The following is a 20567-nucleotide window of genomic DNA, read 5'->3' on the forward strand; positions in this document are numbered from 1 at the left end:
GCAATGTTGGAAATGACCACAACGGTTATATATAGAGTATATTTCAACATTACTGTCACTGCTATTCACTGAGAAGTGGAAGATCAAAAATGTTTCACATTGTGGCATTGGATATTATCCCTGCTTTCATTCATTATGGAATTGGATATAATCATTAATGTTATTTTATGGTATTGGAGAGGAAGACAATACACCTCTGTAGCTTGGCATCAGCCTGCTGAAACTGGCTACAACATTATACATCGAGACTTATTTTAGACTTTACTTTTTAACAAAGTTTAAGAAGAATTTGAGAGCATGTGAATCCCCAAACTATAGTCAACTGTCGACCAAGAGTTGATAATCTGGATTTATACAGATAGATATTTGATGGTCAGCATAGACTTGATGGGCAAAAAACACACAGGAAACTGCTGACGCTGGAAGCTGAAGCTAAACACAATCTGCTGGAGGAACTCAGTGGGTCAAGCAGCATCAGCAGGAGAAAAGGAATGGCCGATGTTTCAAGCCAAACCCCTTTATCAATGCAGGCTAAAGGGCCTGTTTATGAATTGTATGAGTTTTACTTTCAGTGGCATTGGGCATCAACATTACTGTTTGTGGTATTCAACCTTAGTACTTGAATTACTCGTTGTAGAATTAGATCATTGGATTTCAGGGCTTACATCGACACTCATCATCATATTAGACCAAGACAATTATTCAATGCAGTTTTGGATATCAACACCACCATTACTCACAGTGATACTGGGCATCATGTTTAATGTTATTGTGAAACTTGCTGTTACTATAGAATTGGGCATTAAGGCTATGACCATTAATTGTGGTCATTAATTATACATTTACATCAATACTGCCATCACTGTCATTTAATGCAAAAATACTCCCTTCGTTTAACTGTTACACTCCGCAGTACTGGTCAGCTGCTCCATTGTTATTCGCTGTAATAATGGACAGCAAATGTTGTTATTGCTTTGGACAGCAACACTACTGTTACACACTCCACTATTGGACTTCAAACAAACTGTCTTAAATGACAGATTGTCTATCTGTTACCATGGCAATAGTTTATCAGTCTGAAAGGTTGACCACCAGGTCAATTCCGAGATTATTTTCAATTTACTTCTTTGTCATTTTCCTGGATTAACTATATCAGGAGATGTAATCTGATCCTCGCATGTGTAAATAACCAAGGAGGACAGAAGGCCGATTATTCAATGTGAGACATCCTGCCTATTAAGTTAAACACGATGTCAAAAGCCTGAGGTGAATAATAATGTTATCATCATTGATATCTTTATGTTCCTTTATCCTCAGCATCTCACTTCAAATCAAACTAACACAGTGGATGCTGAAAGGCTATGTTTGAAAGCAAGGATTAATCTATTTCCATCATTCGATTTGCCAAGAAACAACATATATTATTGCAGAAACACTGAATTTCAACCAGCAAAAACTCACCAAAGTTCCAAGGTCTTACATAATGATAGATTTGGTCCAATTATAGTCACATTTACCTCCACTGATAATAAGTCCCATTGCTGATGTCAATCCTGGTGAACAATGTCTGCTCAATTGACTCTGGAAAGATCTTCTCATTCTGATCTCCTTTCCTCAAATAATTCTCCATGTCGATCCGAAATACTGGAATGATATTAACTCGTAAGGGCTTCATCAAATTCCTCAGAACCAGCATTATCCTGGGACCATCAAAATTTAGCGAAGAGGCATTCACATCTCCTGGAGAAACAAGAGGAGCTCTGAGGTGAGAAGTTATACTCCTAAGTAAGGCGTTGGAATAAAAATACAATCTACTTGAGGTTTTTGGATCAAACAGCTTCAGGAACTGTTGATATTTTTGGTCCAGATCTCACTCCCCCCTCCACCCCCTCCAACCCCCTCCCCATCCCCCACAGACATTGCCCAATATGCTGGATTCTTTCAGCAGTTTCATTTTTGCACTTTCTTGAAGTAGAGTCACTATTAACAAAGACCAATGTCTGGGAATTCACTTTACTTGAATGCAAGGACTAGTGTTTATCACATCTAAGCATTAAAGCTTTAGCGAACAAATATATCTGAGGCAAATAGATTTTTATTTTGATAACTATGATGTAATGCAAGAAATTCTGGAAACGTTCAACAGATCAGACAATATTGGTGGAAAGAGAAATAGAGTTCATTTTTCAGGTTAAAAAACCTTTGTCAGAGTTAACTCTGTTTCTTTTGGATGGCCTCATTAATGCTGCTGTGAGCAACAAATGTAGCAGATGTCCGCAGTTATAGATGGAATGAACCAGAATCTAGTTCACTGACATAGAGACAGTGATATCCATGTAAAGACAGGAGTGACAAGGCCTAAGTGCATGGTTCATGGTCATCCCATAGAATACCTCAGTAATTACAACCATTGACAACCTAAGCTTACAAATTCATTGCTTATTGGAGAGGCTGATAGAATCCTGGATCCCAGAAATCTTGTGTATGAGATCCTTGCCTATCCATATTCAGGTCCTCTGTGTTCTGAGGTCTCACAAGTTGTCAGCAACATCTAGCTCAAAGGATCCATTTAAAAAGTCCCAATTGCTTTGGAGTTCAGTTCTCCTGCAAGCACAATGGATTATCAGGATCTGCTGAACAATTTCAGAAGTGTGTGAATGGTGTCAAAAGAGCTTTGGAGTCCTTTTTTTAAAAATTTAAAATTATTTTCAATACGGTAGAAGCTGACCTGTACCACTCAATTGCCCCCAATTAATCTATGACCCCATATGTTTTTGGAGGTTAGGTGGAGACCAGAGCACCAGGGGAAATCCACCCAGGTCACAGGAAGAACATACAAACTCCTTACAGACAGTGCCAGGTATGAACCTGGGTCACTGGCACTGTAATAATACCTCTAAGCTGACCATGCTGCTCAAAGGCATCTAGTTGCTGGCAGAGTAACTCTTTAAAAGGTGTGGGGTGACTTTCCTTTTTTTTATTGAGTCTGCCAAACAGAAATTGTTTTCTGGAGCTGAGAATTCTAGTTTATGCCAAGAATGTATCAGATGCACATCTAGCACAGGACATAATCCTAAACAAAAATATGCAGTCCAAGTTTGCATTTGATATGTTTTCTCCTGTGCTGATTTTTAATGCTATTTACTGAGTTAAATTGATTTTGACTCAATAACACTAAGAAAACCAATGCATTGCAGTCCAGTTTCTAATTTCTAGCCACATGGCAGAATAGTCTTTGCCAATGTAACCAGGACTGAATAGATTGAAAGCATTTACTTCAATTGGAAAAAGAAATTTGAACCAGAAGATACTTAAAAGGGAGAGTAAATGTTATTTTTTTGTTATTTAATTGTTTTCCAATATTGAGCAGGGGAGGTCCTCAGGGAGGACATGATAAAATTTTGGGTTCATCTACTTCTCTCCATCTCGAATGCTAATTCTGTCTTGATCCTTCTCATGACCTAATTTCCTAGGACCATTTCTTTTGAGTCTACACTAGTCTTCCACCACCCTATTGCCTGTTAGATTTGTAGATCTCTTGTTAGGTCATACAATGCAGGATAATAGAGTTATATTTTAACAAAAACAGAACTGTAGATCGCTAATAAAATCTGAAAATGCTGGTAAAACTCAGCAAGTCAGAAAGCATCTGTGAAAAGAGGAACAATTGATATTTTGCAGAAAAGGTTTTGGGCTTGTGACCCATTATTGCATTATTTGTGTCATTACGATCTGCTAAATTAAATGAGCCCTTAAGACATTCTTTTAGCTTGGCTTCACAGACGAAGATTTATGGAGGGGTAATGTCCACGTCAGCTGCAGGCTCGTTTGTGGCTGACAAGTCCGATGCGGGACAGGCAGACACGGTTGCAGCGGTTGCAAGGGAAAATTGGTTGGATGGGGTTGGGTATTGGGTTTTTCCTCCTTTGTCTTTTGTCAGTGAGGTGAGCTCTGCGGTCTTCTTCAAAGGAGGTTGCTGCCCGCCGAACTGTGAGGCGCCAAGATGCACGGTTTGAGGCGATATCAGCCCACTGGCGGTGGTCAATGTGGCAGGCACCAAGAGATTTCTTTAGGCAGTCCTTGTACCTCTTCTTTGGTGCACCTCTGTTTCGGTGGCCAGTGGAGAGCTCGCCATATAACACGATCTTGGGAAGGCGATGGTCCTCCATTCTGGAGACGTGACCTACCCAGCACAGTTGGATATTCAGCAGCGTGGATTCGATGCTGTCGGCCTCTGCCATCTCGAGTACTTCGATGTTGGAGATGAAGTCGCTCCAATGAATGTTGAGGATGGAGCGGAGACAACGCTGGTGGAAGCGTTCTAGGAGCCGTAGGTGATGCCGGTAGAGGACCCATGATTCGGAGCCGAACAGGAGTATGGGTATGACAACGGCTCTGTATACGCTAATCTTTGTGACATTTTTTAGAACCATAAAATCACCCAATAAAAACTCCAGCACAGACTAGCATTAGCTAACTAAAAACAGTATACTGCCACTTCAGTGGAGCCATCCAAGACAATAGGCACTGACCAGAAGTTTGCCTTGAGCATCAATGCAAAACTTCTGTGCCTGTCACACAAGATCTTTATTAGCAAACTAATAGTATTCCTGAACTCTAGATTTGTGTACTAGTGACATAATTTCAGGGCCAAGATCCCTGATTTAGTCTTATAATTCTTTTTGGGAGGTAGCAGGGATGGCGTCTATGTATTTTGTGAATGTATTACATTGACTCACTCATTAAACCCACCCATTATACTGCGTAATCCCTGTACTGCACCTGTATGAAATTCAGTGCAGCCGATGGAGAAGAGTTTCATTACATGGAATTTGTTAAATTGGAAAGAGGACAAAAGTACCTTGTGAGCAAAGTGAAAAGCATCCTCTATCTTTTTTTAATTGTACCCTGAAAATGCGATGGCTGCTCGGAACGAATGTAATCATTTGTGGAGCTGAGAACTGAATTTGGAAGTATTTCTGAGCTGCTGTCAGGAGAGTCATTGTGGGAGGAGGAGAAAGGTACGAGATGAGAACTGGAAGATACAAGGAGAAAAGATTTTAAGTGGAGGGACAAAGATGAAAAGTCTGCCATGGAGTACAAAAGGGATATGTTGTCAAAGTCTTTTCTCATTTAATTTAGTTCAGCACCAGAAAGGCATTGAAGGGACAAGCATGGGGAAAAAAAAATCATCAATTCAGAGGAAATATTGCAAAATATTCACTAAAAAGTGGGAGAACCAGTTACAATTTAAAGTTGTTAAACTCAGTATTAAGATCATAAATCAATCCTTGGGCTTAGCTTGAGCTTTATTGCACAAAATGTGGAGGTCAGATACAAATGAGTTGAAAGAAACTCGACTTTGGGTTATTTGTTTTAAGTAAGATCGACTCTATTGTTGGGTTGGAACTTAAGGGATCAGAATGCTGAATAAAACAAGTCTCACACATTGTCCAAACGTGCCTCAGCAGCTAAACCAGTTTTATGGCATTGCAGCACAGGTTCCTGAAACCAAAAATGCAGAACGATTGGGGAACAGTGAAAAGAACTGAAACAGGTCAATGGAAGGAGCAAGTGGGTGAGGGCAATTTACTGCAAAATAACAAGAAATGTAACTTCACCGAAAGACTAAAAGCAAAAAAAGGACTTAATATTATATTAAAATCACAACAAAATGCTGGAGGATATTATAGACACATCCTCCTTTTGTGTTTACAGCTGTTTTAAAAAAAAGGCCAGGAATCTTTTTCATGATATGAATCATAGAGTCCAAAACTAAAAGGAACAAACATTATACATATAGTTAGAGCAATGTCCCATTACAACAGAGAATTTTGTCATGGTTGCTATGAAGGGCCGACTCATGTTGGTGATTGTAAATTAACTACCTGTTGACCTTTTCCACAGTGGCACAAATGGTTAAGAGGAGATATAGTATTTTTTAAAAATACAAATGGTTTTGATCAGACAAATCCATGAACACGAAGTTTCCAATTTACAAATAAGATTACTATGAAGAACGAGGAGGGGAAAAGGGAAATTTCTTTGCTTTAAGAGATATTCAAGGATTTATTGCTTTGCCAAGATATTTTTTGAAGTCACACAAATAAATATTTTGAATGACAGAAAGCATGGAAGAAAGTTTTTTGAAATTTAAATTAAATTTAGATATGCAGCACGGCACCAGGCCATTTCGGCCCTTGAGTTCGTGCCGCCCAATTTACACCCAATTAACCTAATGTTTCGAACAGTGGGAGGAAATCTAAGCCCTCGGGGAAAACCCACAGAGACACAGGGAGAAAGTGCAAACTCCTGACAGACAGCACGGGATTCGAACCCCATCCTTATCGCTGATGCCACAAAGGCTTTGTGCTAACTCCTATGCCAACCTTGCCATCCCAGAAGCTGCCTTAGGACTCAGCAAGTCAGGTCAGACAAGAAAGAGATTTTTAAAATCAAAATTGAAAGAAAAATCATTAACTTGAAACTTGGATGCTCTTTCTCACCCAGATGCTGCCTGGTCTGCTAGTATTTCTACGATTATCTATTTTTTAAAATTTCCTATTTGCAGCACTTTATTTTTGCAATAATTAAATAAACAATATTTGAAAAATGGGGACAATAAAATCCAGTTCATTCTGGATTGTTGAAGCAAAGAGACTGTACTGTAAGGATGGTCAAATGTTCAATTGTAAACTTACGTATTTGTTCCATTTTGACATATCTTTTCCTAATGCCTGACTGTAAAATGGCAACACAACCTTTAAATGATGGAAGGAAAGGATGTTTAAAGATCAGAATCTCAGATCTGGCTCAAAAGTCATGGTCTATCAGGCAATAGTATTTACATGTCTACTGGTGACACATTACGGTAAAGTACTTGAAAGATACTGTGGATATTGTCTCTGTAAAATCTTCCAAATTCAATGGAAGGACAAATGAACAAATATGAAGGCTAACATTGCCTGTACAGAAGGCCTAAATGGACTATATAATGTTGATCCAATGTCTTACTCCAGACTCTCAAAACAGAAACATTCTGTTTATGCTCCATCACCAGAGGAAAATAAAATCAAGAATGTTCACATGGCTTCCCTGAATGAATAACCGAGGTCAAAATGGAGAAGGAGCCTTCTGGTGGTATTGTGAATTCTGATCCATATATTTTGAGCACACCAAAGCCCTGTATAAACAGTAGAAGGCGTGTACCACCTTCATACTGCGAAAAATCTATGGTTCCCACAGAACCCATATATTTGCAATAGAAGCATGTCATCCTTGATCTTGAGGGACTATCTGAGAAAAAGGACTCCAAAATTAGTGAACCTCCTTAACCAGCTCCTGGTTACAAAAGCAAATACGGGAGGCATTCCTGAAATGGCAAGGATCAGATATACCTGGAAGACCGTGGAGTAATATAGAGTACCTTTTCCTTTTTGTTGCCTCCTTCAATACATTTCCTTGTAGGTAACAGCCACAGCTTGGAATTTAACTTCCAGATTAAAGAACAGGAGAAAAAGGATGACTCTATTAAAACCTTAAAGTTGTTTCAGTAATGTGTAAGTTAGAATACTAACTTATAGTTATGGATTAAAAATACTTACCTCCTGCAGCCGCACTGTTATTTTATGTATTTGATTGCTACAATCGTGCTGCACAAAAGGAGGAATATTTACTTCTTTTTAATTACCCCAACATATCTGCACTCGGATGGTGAAAGGATATCATAAAATTAAATAAGGAAAGTAAACATTGGGGACCTAACATAAATAAGTTAACATTTTACAACACACTGGGAAATATACATTACCTTGAATTTATAAGACCCAAGTGAGGATTATTGCTCGACAATCCACTGATCCAATAGTATCTACTAGCCCATGTGTACATTGTCCAATCCATTGGTATGTCTGAGCCAATTACCTTTGCTGACCTGAATTCTTGGCCTTTATTTACCAATCTTTTTAACAATACTGCAAGCTAACGATTCAGCCACTGAGCTAGCAGTTCAATTTAAAGTAGGCTTTCTTACCTGGTTTAAGAAGGAAGTTCTGTTCACAGTAAACAATGGCTCCTTTAAGAAGCTCTTTCAAGATATTTATCACTCTACCTGGAACAATATGCCCACTGCACTTGGAAGATTGGGAAAGTCGGTGGAATATGTCACTATCAAGCCATCTGCTTTCACTTTCCTTTGGAACGGCCAAATAAACTGTCCCCTTTCTTGCAAGGGATTGATTAGTGATTCCTCCCACATTATAAGAGGCGTCGCAGCTCTCTTCAATTCTCAAGGACAAATCATTGAACCACAGAGGCACCTCCACATCCAGTTCATCAAACTCTGTCCTGAGAGTATATTCAAAGCAGGCAAGCTCCCTGGAATAGTCCACCTGGAATCGGTTGTCCTGATGGTGAACTCTGTCAAGTATTGTAAAGAGAATATCTTCACATTTCTGCATTTCAATTATCTTCATGTCTTTGTGGGCTTTTATCCCTAATAAATATCTCTGATACCAGCCTGAACTATCCCTGTTTGCCAGCCACATGTTGACAGTCTTTGTAAGAATTCCTGCAGTCTTGTGCCTTTCAATAATCACTTAGACTTCCTATTCATACAGATATTGTGGGCGAGTGTGTGAACTGAAAATAAAGGAAGGACTTTTTGAAACTCTGGGAGGGGTTTAGGAGTGACACAGCTCAATCTGAGTGCTGTAATACCTGTAAATTAAGACCAGTCAGATTATTTTGGTAGAAAAGGAGTTGACAAATAGGGAAAAGAATCAAACAATGGATGCATGCAGAAGAATTTTCAAATGAGTGGATGAAAGAACACTGATTATTTGTCTCTGAACTCCAATCCAGAATGATGGGATCAAATTGTCCTTCGTATTCCTGTTGCAATAAGAATGGGGCCAGAGAAGCATATCCTGACACCTATAATCCTCATGTTAGTGGATTCAAGTTTCTAGTACCAAATTACCAGCATTTCACAGCTAATTAATACTGATTGCTACTTCACTTAAAGGATGTTGGAAGAAGATTCAAAATATTCAAAGGAGAATTAAGTAATATAGTTAAAACAAATATTTGAATAATATTAAGAAAGACATGAAGGCAAGAGAGTGTGCTATCATTCCTTGTCAGTCTCAGTAAGAGAGACTGGTGGATGCCTGTATGGAAAGTGGGAAATGTCATAAAATAAAAGAGTTTTTATTTTAATTTTATTTATTTATTTAGACATTCAGCACAGTAACAGGCCATTTCAGTCCACAAGTCCATGCTGCCCAATTAATCTACATTACGTTTCGAACGGTGGAAGGAAACCAGAGTCCCCAGGGAAAACCCACACAGATACAGGGAGAACGTATAAGCTCCCGACAGATAGTGCGGTCCGATCACTGGCGCTGTAACAGTGTGGCGCTAACCGCTACACCAACCGTGTCACTTGTTACATTTGTTAAGGAAGACTGGGAAATGAGTGGATATTTTCCAAGAGATAGGAGAAAAAACATAGCTCATGTTTCTGAATGTTTACCTTTTACATCCCAAAAAATAAAGTCCCTGGAGTGTAATGGATTGATTGTCACTAAAACTTAAACATTGTCCTGAGAGAAGAGACAGGCATTTGTTTACTCATTCTTCCAATGAACTAAAAGGATTCTGTAGAAGCAATGTATATGGCATCTGTTCTATGACTTGAGGTGCCTGCCATCTGGAAATAGTACATGCATTCGAAGCTTTTAGATAGACTAAATCTGATCACAATTTTGGGTTCAGCTCTTCAGCCAGCATCAGGTGGGAATTCGCAGGCACCTATGATGTCTTTGCCTGTGAAAGGCAGCAAAGAGACCCCTTTTGAGCAATATGGTGGTGATCAAATCATCTCCAAGGTCTCCTGGCAAGACCTCCTCCTCTGGATGTGGATAGTGAAACTGTGGATCTGTGATAGAAGCTCTTCACAATTGAGTTTTTGGATTTCAGCAGAGATATTGTCTGCTTCAAAATTGTTATTTTTTTCAGATGTAGTGTACTTAGGGACATGCTTGGAAGTTGAGTAAGTTGAATTTAGTCAATAATTGGTAACCCTATTGGTTGCACCAAATCAAATTGTTAACATACTGTACAGTAAGATATACACTTAACCCCAGCTACGGCTTCCTGAATTCTTGTGATTTATTCAATGGGATATTCCAAATAACTGATAAATCACAACATCACTTGAAGTGTCATTACAGAATCTTCAGCACAATTGTTGAAGCAGTGTTGCAAGACATTCAAAACAAGAAAATGGAAATCTGAGACAAAAATAGGTAATGCTGCAAAAAAACTCAGCAGGTAAGGCAGCATCTGTGGAAAAAGAAATGACTGATGTTTTGGGTCTGCAAAGCTGTGTCATGGATTTATTGGTTCCAGTCCATTCCTGCTAATGGCATTTTTAGCAGTGTTTTGCTTGCTCCTGTTCAAGTTTCCTATTTGTGCATTTGATATTCTTTCAGATTTTCATTTTCATTTAATGTAGGTCAGGAATAATTCAAATATTGCTGAAATGCGAACCCACAATAGTCCATCAGATATTTTTATTGGCTACGCTAACTGTGCCACCCTTCTCTTGCGTTGATCACTCAGACAGACAATTGACCACGTGCTGTAGAAAGAGAATGTTGCACATGAGCAGTGGGGCAATTTTCTCTCATCATGGTCACATACTTACCTGCATCGGAGCGGTGCTGGTGCCACTGATGACGTATCCGAGGCGATGCGCAGGAGTAATAGCGTGCATGCGCAGGTTGGATAAGCAGAATGCATGCTTAGATAGATCTTGGAAGCAGAAAGAGGAGGCGAGTGAGGGCATCAAGATCATCTGTGGCGGTGACCCAGTGAAAATATCAGAGATTTGAATGGTGGTATTTGGAAAGATGAAGAAGGCAGTGTTGTGTCTGAAGGGAATAAAGAGTCGACTCCATTTTGTGTTGAAAGAAACGAGTGAGTGTATTCTTTAATTGTGTGTAAACTGGGTAAAGTACTGGAGTTACAAATGGTGACCCAGTGGGTTCATGGCACCTTCTAGATTAAAATGGATAATGATGAGAATAAGCCCCTTACAGTATCAGTCGGGGAGGTCAAACTGGAGGTCCCTCTCCCTTTTTATTAATAATGCACCAGCATAATTCATGATCATCAAGGACCGTTACTCCACCCCCAGTGTAACAAGACAGAAGAAAAAATTCAGTTTCCTTGTGGCTGCCTGAGGTGCTCCATTGACCAGTGTATTAAGTCGGCCCCCATAGATCGCATGGATTGATCTGCTGGGCATTGGCTGGTGATTGGTATCATGGAGGGTCCATTGACACAACACAGAACATGATGAAAGTATGGTGAGCTTTAAGTTGATGGCCATGAAAACCAAAAAGAGTGCTGCTATAAGAAAATTTGATGTGCTTGAGAAGTTGATAAGAGATTGGAGGAAGAAAGAAGAGACATTAAGAAAAATACCAAAAAGGCAATGTTCTTTGAGAAAAGAATCACTCGTTGGCCAGAGTTGGAAAATCACGTTGCAGAATGGGTATGTGAACAGAGGCAAGATTGCTACGTAGTCACCCAAAATAAATTAAGAACATTTGCACTGCAGTGGGCCAAGTCACACCCAGTCCTCAGTGATGATTTTGAGGCTGAACAGGAAAAGTTTGGTATTAAAACAAAAAACAAAATTTGCACAGAAACTACTAAAAGATCTTAATCATAAAGTTGTAAGTTTTAGGCAGTTTATTATACATAACCGGCAGAAACACCAGTTTGCATTGGCAAATACTGGAAACATGGACAAAGCCCTCATGAATTTTGACATGATAGGCATTAGAACAGTGGAATAGAAAAGTGTTAAAACTGTGCAAACCAATTAAACCGAAAATGAAATTCCCTGCAGGTATTTTTGCATATTTTCATGAAAAAGGATGGATGGATGGAAATGGTGTAACACTATGGAACAGGTGGCCAGGCGGTTTACGCAAAGAGTGGAGTCTGCTGGTCTGGGATATGTTTCATATCCACTTAACTAAGATCACTAAAAGTAGATTAGCACTATGTAATACCTCCATGGTGGTTATCTCAGGTGGTTTGTCATCTATATTGCCATCTCTCGATGTCCACTTGAACAAGCCATTCAAAGAGCATGTGTGTGAGGAATGGAGTACATGGATGTCACGTGCAGAAACGTCATTTACAAATGGCAGGCCAATGCGTGCTGCATCACTCAATGTGCTATGTCACTTCATGCTCAAGGCATGGGGCAAAGTTAAAGTAGAGACTGTGATTAAAATCATTTAAAAAGTGCGGTATCTCTTGTGCAATTGATGGCATGGAAGATAATTTATTGTGGGACACTGACGACGAAGCTGAAACCGCCTTATCAAATACAGACTAGGACCCTTATAATGACTGGGGCTTGCCAAGATCTTTGCTCCAGACGATGATTCTGAAGGGTTTCAAATGTGTTGTTGTTTTCAGACAATAGCGATTTTGAAGGGTGCTAATTGTGTTGTTGTTTTCAATAAAAATCTCAATGAAAATCTGTTGCAGTTGGATTTTTTTAGTTTTTCAAGGATCGATTTATTTGTCGGATCAGCATGGATTGAATTTTGAGTTGAATTAAGGGATTCAAAAGTATATCAGGCGTATAAGTCAACCCCCTTTCTTTGAGAGATTTTTTTGGGATTTCATCACTTGTACTCCGAAATATATGGTATATTTTTTTAAAATTTGGTCTTATGTGTGGATGGTTGTAAGTTACCCAGGTCGAAAGTTGGGGACTACCTGTACGTATTTAACACATGTATCTATAAAAGTCTTTACTGTTTCCTATTGATGTAATTTGGTGTCTTTCTCTATTCTTCAAGAAATCCATACTTGTTTGTCTTTCTTGTATCTCATGGAAAGTGAGTTTATTTTGGATTATTCACTCTAATTTTGCCATACACTTTTTTAATGCCATATTTTCAATCTGAATGTTTCTATTCAATGAAGCAACTTGGATGAAAATAAAAGGGATACAAATTCTCTAAAATGGTAAATGCATGATCAAAGATAATAAAAAAAAAAACAAGGCTGGCAGAAGTGGGGAAGTAGTGTCAGTTCTTGGAATTGTTATTCACTTTTTACATTCATTGTTTGAAAATTAAAAGACATTATTTTAAGTTAAGAATGAATACAGTAAATGCCATAGAGAAAAAAAGAGAATGACTGATAATATATCAAAGAGGCTGGCAAACATACATGACAAGAATTTAAGAAGTAAACAGATTAAAATTTGAGATAATGCATTTGGTTTGATGAATAAAGAACTAATAATTTTTAGAAAATAGTGTAGAGGCCCAAAGGGATATAAGATTACAGAATGAAAAATCCTTAAAAGTAGGTCACAAAGCCTACTTAGTTAACAAAGCCTTAAAAGGGTTGACAAACCACTGGGATTCATATTTACAAGAATAGAATTCAAAAGCAGGGTAATAGTGTCTTATTTTATTGAATTGGAATATAGTCCAGTGCTCTGGTCTTCACAATAGAAAGAAGAAGGGCTGGAGAAGGTGTATAAAAGTTTCATAAGGATGATTATGTGAACCAGGAGATTATGATCAGGATAGTGGATAAAGACTGAGGCTTTCTTCTCCGAAGATGAGACTGAGAGGTGACTTGAATTCTCAGATAATGAAAGAGTTCATGTCGAGATGATGAGTGGGAAGAGCAGAATTAGGAGGCCATAAATATAAAAGATTTAGCCAAAAATAGGGACTTTAGGAGAAGCTTCCTTCATTCAGACAATGGATAGAAATTGAAATTTGCTACTAAAAGGAGGTCATTGATATGAACTACAAAAGAAGGTGAAAGCAATAGCAGTACAGTGATATATGTTGATAGGGTGGGATGAAATGGAACATGAGGAGGCTTGCACTGGCACTGTTAGACCACAAATATCCTGAGCATAAATTTGATGCCATCTTGTAAACTCACTTTACTGTTTGAACTAATCTAAGGCCCAAGATGGTGTTGCAGCAGTCGCTTGCAGTGGCCTCTTTGGGACCTGGTGCTTCAGTTCCTATGCTGTTTTTATGTAGCACCGTGGGTTCGGGGAAACATTATTTAGTTTTTTTTCTTAAAGTGACAAATAAAGCCTACTACTACTACATTCTAATCAAGCATTCAAATCCTTTTTTTAAATCTGAAAATATGTGTTTTATTTTAATTTCACTCTCATTCCTCTACAGAATTTGCAAAATGTTCTTTCAATCTATTGATGAGTTTATTGCTATATATGTCTCCAGAATGGAGGACCATCGCCTTCCCAAGATCGTGTTCTATGGCAAGCTCTCCACTGGCCACCGAGACAGAGGTGCACCAAAGAAGAGGTACAAGGACTGCTTAAAGAAATCTCTTGGTGCCTGCCACATTGAGCACTGCCAGTGGGCTGATATCGCCTCCAACCATGCATCTTGGTGCCTCACAGTTCGGCGGGCAGCAACCTCCTTTGAAGAAGACCACAGAGCCCACCTCACTGACAAAAGACAAAGGAGGAAAAACCCAACCCCAACCAACCAATTTTCCCTTGCAACCACTGCAACCGTGTTTGCCTGTCTCGCATCGGACTTGTCAGTCACCACGTCCTGCCTGCAGCAGACGTGGACATACCCCTCCATAAATCTTCGTCCACGAAGCCAAGCCAAAGAAGAAAGAAGAAGTACAATGTGCCAAGGCACTGTAATTCTTGCTTGCTGCAGCTCCATTGGCACACCAGATACACCAACATGCAATAACTAGAAACTAAATTAGCATATGAGCAAAACAAGATAATAAATATAAAAGAATAAATATTCACAGTTGCAGTCAGTGATGCTACAATGGTGTAGACAGATTTTTAATGGTCCTGGAGTCATGTTCGGGTTGGAGTATTATGAGGAAGCCTGAAAGCTGTTTGGAACAAAACTATTGAAGTGAAACTACAATTTGCAGGTGCTGTGATTGTAGTAAAAATACACAGAAATGCTGAAAGAACTCAGCCGGTCTCCATAAACATTTGAGGCCTGAGTCCTTTCTCATGCTTTGAGAATGGGTTCAGGCCCAAAAGGTCAGTAATATATCTTTACCTCCTATTGAACACTGCGAGTTCCTCCAGCATTTCTTGAACATAGAAGTGTCAGACTTCGGGCTTTACCTTGTGAAGTTCTTTGAAAGACTGGTTATGGAGTAAATCAACTATCTCAGGAAGGATGTGGACCCAATTCAATTTGCCTATTGCTACAACAGATCAATGGAAGATGCCATCTCACTGGCATTCCACTCTGCATTAGATAACCTCGACCACAGGGAAATCTCGGTCAGGGTGTTGTTCATTGATTGCATCTCAACATTCAACACCATATTATTGGCACCATTCTTGTCGTACATATTGAATCAGTAAGAAATCGTACCTCAGAATACCTGAGCTGATTGCACGTTTGGGGCACCAAAATGAGTCCCCAGTTCCAGCAGTAGGAAAGGGAAGTATCAATGAAATCAATGGAATCCTGCTCCTATCTATAATCCAAATAACTTCAACAGAACAATGAATGAATTGGGCATCATCTGAGGGTGGAATCAAGCCTGGTTGTAATGATCAGTTGAACTTGTATTCAATATTTTCTCCCTTCTTCTTTCCAACTATGCCCACTGAAATTTCTTCCCAAAGTTCAAGTGTCAAGCTCAAATTTATAGACACATGTCAAAAATGCAGTGATAGAGCTGATTTTTGGAGCAGACCAGTACAACAAATGAGACACAATACAAAAAGTATAAAATACATAAAAGCTCAGTTAGTACAGAGTAAAGACAGCATAATTTTACTATTTTATGGTTCATTTGGGAGCTCATTAATGGCAGGAAAGAAATTGTCCTTGAATCTGGTGTTGTCATCCCACCAAGAGCATATAGATGGAGATTAAACACCGTGCTACTTAGAAGACATGAATTTAGGAAGAATGCCAAATTAAAACATATTTTGAAATAAACACAGGATCGGTGAAAGACAAAATTATATTATGGGATGCAATGAAAGCCTTCATTAGAGGGCAGATAATAAGTTATGTGACTAAGATGAAAAGGATTACAATCGGGAAATAGAGGAGTTGGAAAAGGAGATAGTAAGTACAGAAAAGGAATTAGTAAAAAGGGATGATGTAATGAAAAGGAGAGAATTGGCAGATAAAAAAATTAAATACAAAACATTACAAATGTACAAGGTGGAGAAGAACATAATGAAAACAAAGCAAAAGTATTACGAACTGGGAGAAAAAACACAAAATATTAGCCTGGCAACTTAAAACACAACAAGCTAAAAGAACGATACTGGCATCAAGGAAAAAGGACAAATAAATTACATATAACCCAACAGAGATTAATGATAATTTTAAGGAATTTTATGAACAATTGTATCAAACTAAGAACAAGGGGAAAGATGATAAAATAGAGGAATTTTTAGCTAAAATTGAACTGCCGAAATTGCAAGAAGAGGAACAAAGCAAACTAATAAAACCATTTGAAATAGAGGAAGTACAGGATATATTAAAAAAGCAGCCGATCAATAAAACACCAGGAGAGGATGGATTTCCAATAGAATTTTATAAAACATTTAAAGAGTTATTAATTCCTCCTCTCCTGGAAGTAATGAACCAGGTAGAAGAAACACAAAACTTGCCAGATTCATGTAAGACAGCAATACCAAAGATGGAGAAGGACGCATTAACACCAGCATCATATAGACCAATACCTCAACTTAACTCAGACTATAAGATAATAGTGAAATTATTAGCTAACAGATTGGCTGATTGTGTACCTAAAATAATAAAACAAGATCAAACTGGATTTATTAAGAAAAGACAAACAATGTCTGTAAACTTATTAATCTAATCCACGCAGTTCAAGGAAATAAAAAAACAACAGTGGCTGTTGCTCTAGACGCAGAAAAAGCCTTTAACGGAGTAGAGTGGAACTACTTATTTAAAGTATTACAGAAGTTCAATCTACCATAAAAATACATAAATTGGATTAAAGCATTGTATAATGGACCGTTGGCGAAGGTAGCAGTAAATGGATATGTATCAAGTCACTTTAAATTAAGTAGGTCAACTAGACAGGGATGTCCACTATCCCCCTCATTGTTCGCCTTAGCAATAGAACCTTTGGCAGAACTGATAAGAATAGAAAATAAAATAAAAGGAATAAAAATAAAGGAGAAGGAGTATAAAATCAGCTTATTTGCAGATGACATCATAGTATACCTAACAGGTACCAGAGTTATCAGTAAAAGAATTACATAAGAAATTGAAGGAATATGGAGAAATATTGGGGTACAAGATCAACGCAAATAAAAGTGAAGTGATGCCAATGAGTAACCGGATTGTACAGAATTTAAAAAAAGAATCACCATTTAAATGGCAAGCACAAGCAATCCGATATCTAGGGATCAGGTTAGATAATAACTTAAGCCACTTGTACAAACTAAATTATCAGCCACTAATAAAGAAATTGCAGGAAGACTTAGAACATTGGAAAGAATTACCGCTAACGTTGATAGGGAGGGTAAACTGCATTAAAATGAACGTGTTCCCAAGGATACAATACTTATTTCAAATGTTACCAATTCCTTTAACAGATTTTTTTTTAAATGAACTAAAGAGAATAATAAGGAAATTCTTGTGGAAAGGGAGGAAAGCAAGGGTAGCGTTAGATAAATTAGCAGAAAGGTATAATCAAGGTGGTTTGGAGTTATCAAATTTTAGAAATTCTTATAGAGCTGCACAATTAAGGTATTCATCAGATTTTTACCAGACAAGGGAAAAACTAGACTTGTCTAAGATAGAACTAGATAAAATAGGGGTGAAGGTACCGGAACATATCTTTATAAGTGGGATGAAATGCTGGTGCAATATAAAAACTCACCAGTACTCCATCATTTACTTAATACATGGAAGAAGATTCACTTAAAAAGGAAAAACAAAATGAATGATCAAATACCAAAATTATTATTGACACAAAATCCAATAATCCCTTTTACAATAGACAACCTTTCCTTTAGAGAATGGGGGAGAAAAGGAATCAAAAGAATAGAAAATAGTTTTTTGGGAAATAATTTATTAATATTTGAACAGTTGAAGTACAAATATCGAATAACTCATTGTACAATGTTTGCATATCATCTATTTATCTAAATTAAAGGATAAATTGGGAAACAGCTTGAGATTACCTGAAGGAAGTAGCTTTGAATATGTGATTACAGACACAATGAAAATTAAAAGATTTATAACCAACACGTACATTAAGCAGCAAGATAAGGAAAATGAAATAAATTACAAACCTTAGCAGAAGTGTGAAAAGGATCTTAACATAAAGGTAAAAAATGAAGTATGGGAAAAGTTATGTTATGGAACTATGAAGAATACAATAAACACAAGGTTACGCATGATACAGTATAATTAGCTACACAGGGTATATATTACTCCTCAAAAATTAAAAAAAATGGGATTCAACATTATCGGATAGATGTTTCCGCTGTAAAAAGGAAATGGGAACAACATTACATGCAACTTGGGCATGTATGAAAGTGAATACGTTTTGGGAAGAACTAAATCAGATACTAAATAAAATTACAAAAAATAACATGCCAAAAAAAACCCATAGATATTTCTTTTAATTAACATACGAAGTAGAGAATTAGGCCTCAAATTGGATAAAGTGCAAAAAAATTCATTATGATAGCCTTAGCGATAGCAAAAAAATGTATAATGTCAACTTGGAAAATGGAAGAGAGCCTGAGTATACAGGAATGGTACATGGAAATGAATAAATGTATTCCATTGGAAAAAATAGCATATAATTTAAAAAATAAAGTCACAAAGTTTGAACAAATTTGGGAATCATACTTGGAACATATCAGAGAGAGCTTGCCTATGACCTGCATTCCCTAGAATGAGAATGAAAATGATAAGACAAAACGACTAGATTCAGTATGTAATAAATAGATGACACATTTTTCTTGTTTATTTTCCTTTGAGTGAAGATATTGTTTTATGGTTTTATTATATTGTATATGTTGAATATTTATGGATTTTGGAGGGGTGGGTATAGGGGAGGGAGGGAAAGGGGGAAAAAAGGGAGAAAAGACCACTGTGTTAATTTAATGAGAAATGTTTGTACCTATTTTGGTTGTTATGGTTCATAGTGTGAAAAATAAAAAAATATTTAAAAAAAGAATCTGGTGTTGTGTCATTTCACATTTGAGAACCTTGCTCCTGACAGGAAGGCTTGAAGGTGGTGTCTCAAAATGATTTCATTTTGATTATCTCAAAATTAGTCATCTTCAAGTTTGATTCCTTTTGCTAATTTATTCAAATTAATCTTTATATTTGCATATAATGGCATGCTGTCTTGAGAGCCTGGATCTTCAACTTGAATGACTGGAATCCATGATGTGTTGTGACTTTTGTAGTGAGTGGTAGGTATGAAATTCCAGGATAATTATCCAGTAATAATGGTAATGATCCATGCCAAGATCAATGCCTTTAAAGGAGAAAACCAGGAAAGAAAACAAGTCCTACTTATTATGTGACTGAGGAAAGATAGCTCACATGACCTGTTTAGGCATCAGCTGCAAACCTTGCATGTTGTTTCCAAACCACCTGACCATGACCACACAAAAAGTCAGCTTGAATTTCCTAAGTAATGTTTATCTTATACCTGCCCAAATACAATTTCAAGAGGTCACAAATTTACAATGAAGTTATGCTTTATCTTCAAGATTGATTAGCGATAGTCAGTATAAATTCGTTCATGGGAAATCTTCTCTCACAAATTTGATTTTTTTAATAAATATCAAAGAGGATTGACCAGGCCAGAACATAAGACACTGTTGGAATAGACTTTAGCAAAGCCTTTGACTATGTTCGCATGGTAGATTGATCTGGAAGGTTAGCTTAGATGAGATCCAGGGTGATTCTGCCCATTCTATACAGTGCCATCTTTAACACGTCCAAGTCAATGAATTGGTTAGCTTCATTAACCAGTCAATTATAATTCAGAAAATAGCATCCTTTCTCAACCTTTTGATGGGTGAATGTACAAATCTTGGACAGTGGAACTGCAGGTGTTAAAGATGTATTAACTGGTAAACCTTATTGACAGCACAGGGTTCAGGAAATAGTTAATAAAAAAAGTTCAACAATGCATGTTAGCTCCTTCAATATTTCTTCCAGTTCAATGGCTATTTTTTTTTCATTGTTCATTATAGAATCTCTTGATTCTTTGCAGCATCATGGAAGTTAAATTTGATCATGTTTTTATGTGTGAAGGTAACAAGACTGCCTTTACAATGACTCCTTTAATGTAGGTTCAGTTTAATGTGTTCTTGCTTCAGATATGGCTAGTTTTCTTTTAACTGCAAAATAGTATTTATCAGATTCACAGAATGTAATTGCACTTGAATGAGGCAATGTGACTATGTCTGCTAGCTTTTCATACTAATGCCATATGTCCGGCTTTTCTATTCT

General features: G+C 37.6%; 1 protein-coding gene across 4 annotated transcripts in view; it reads right to left on the minus strand.

Moving 5' to 3' along the window:
• espnla (espin like a) overlaps positions 1–20567 on the minus strand; it is a 284051-nt gene that overhangs the window by 171454 nt on the left and 92030 nt on the right. The window contains exons 1-3 of one of the 4 annotated variants that reach the window (XM_069896532.1): positions 8033–8621; positions 6702–6761; positions 1518–1740 (exon numbers count right to left, since the gene is read on the minus strand). In XM_069896532.1, the coding sequence (XP_069752633.1) occupies positions 1518–1740; positions 6702–6761; positions 8033–8546 (797 nt within the window). In that variant the 5' untranslated portion in view covers positions 8547–8621. Of the gene's footprint in view, positions 1–1517; positions 1741–6701; positions 6762–8032; positions 8622–20567 lie in introns of those variants that run through there. The other 3 variants (XM_069896534.1, XM_069896533.1, XM_069896536.1) reach the window with 3 other exon arrangements.

The sequence above is a fragment of the Narcine bancroftii genome, chromosome 9 (genome assembly GCF_036971445.1).
Source record: "Narcine bancroftii isolate sNarBan1 chromosome 9, sNarBan1.hap1, whole genome shotgun sequence".
In the NCBI taxonomy this organism is placed as follows: Eukaryota; Metazoa; Chordata; class Chondrichthyes; order Torpediniformes; family Narcinidae; genus Narcine; species Narcine bancroftii.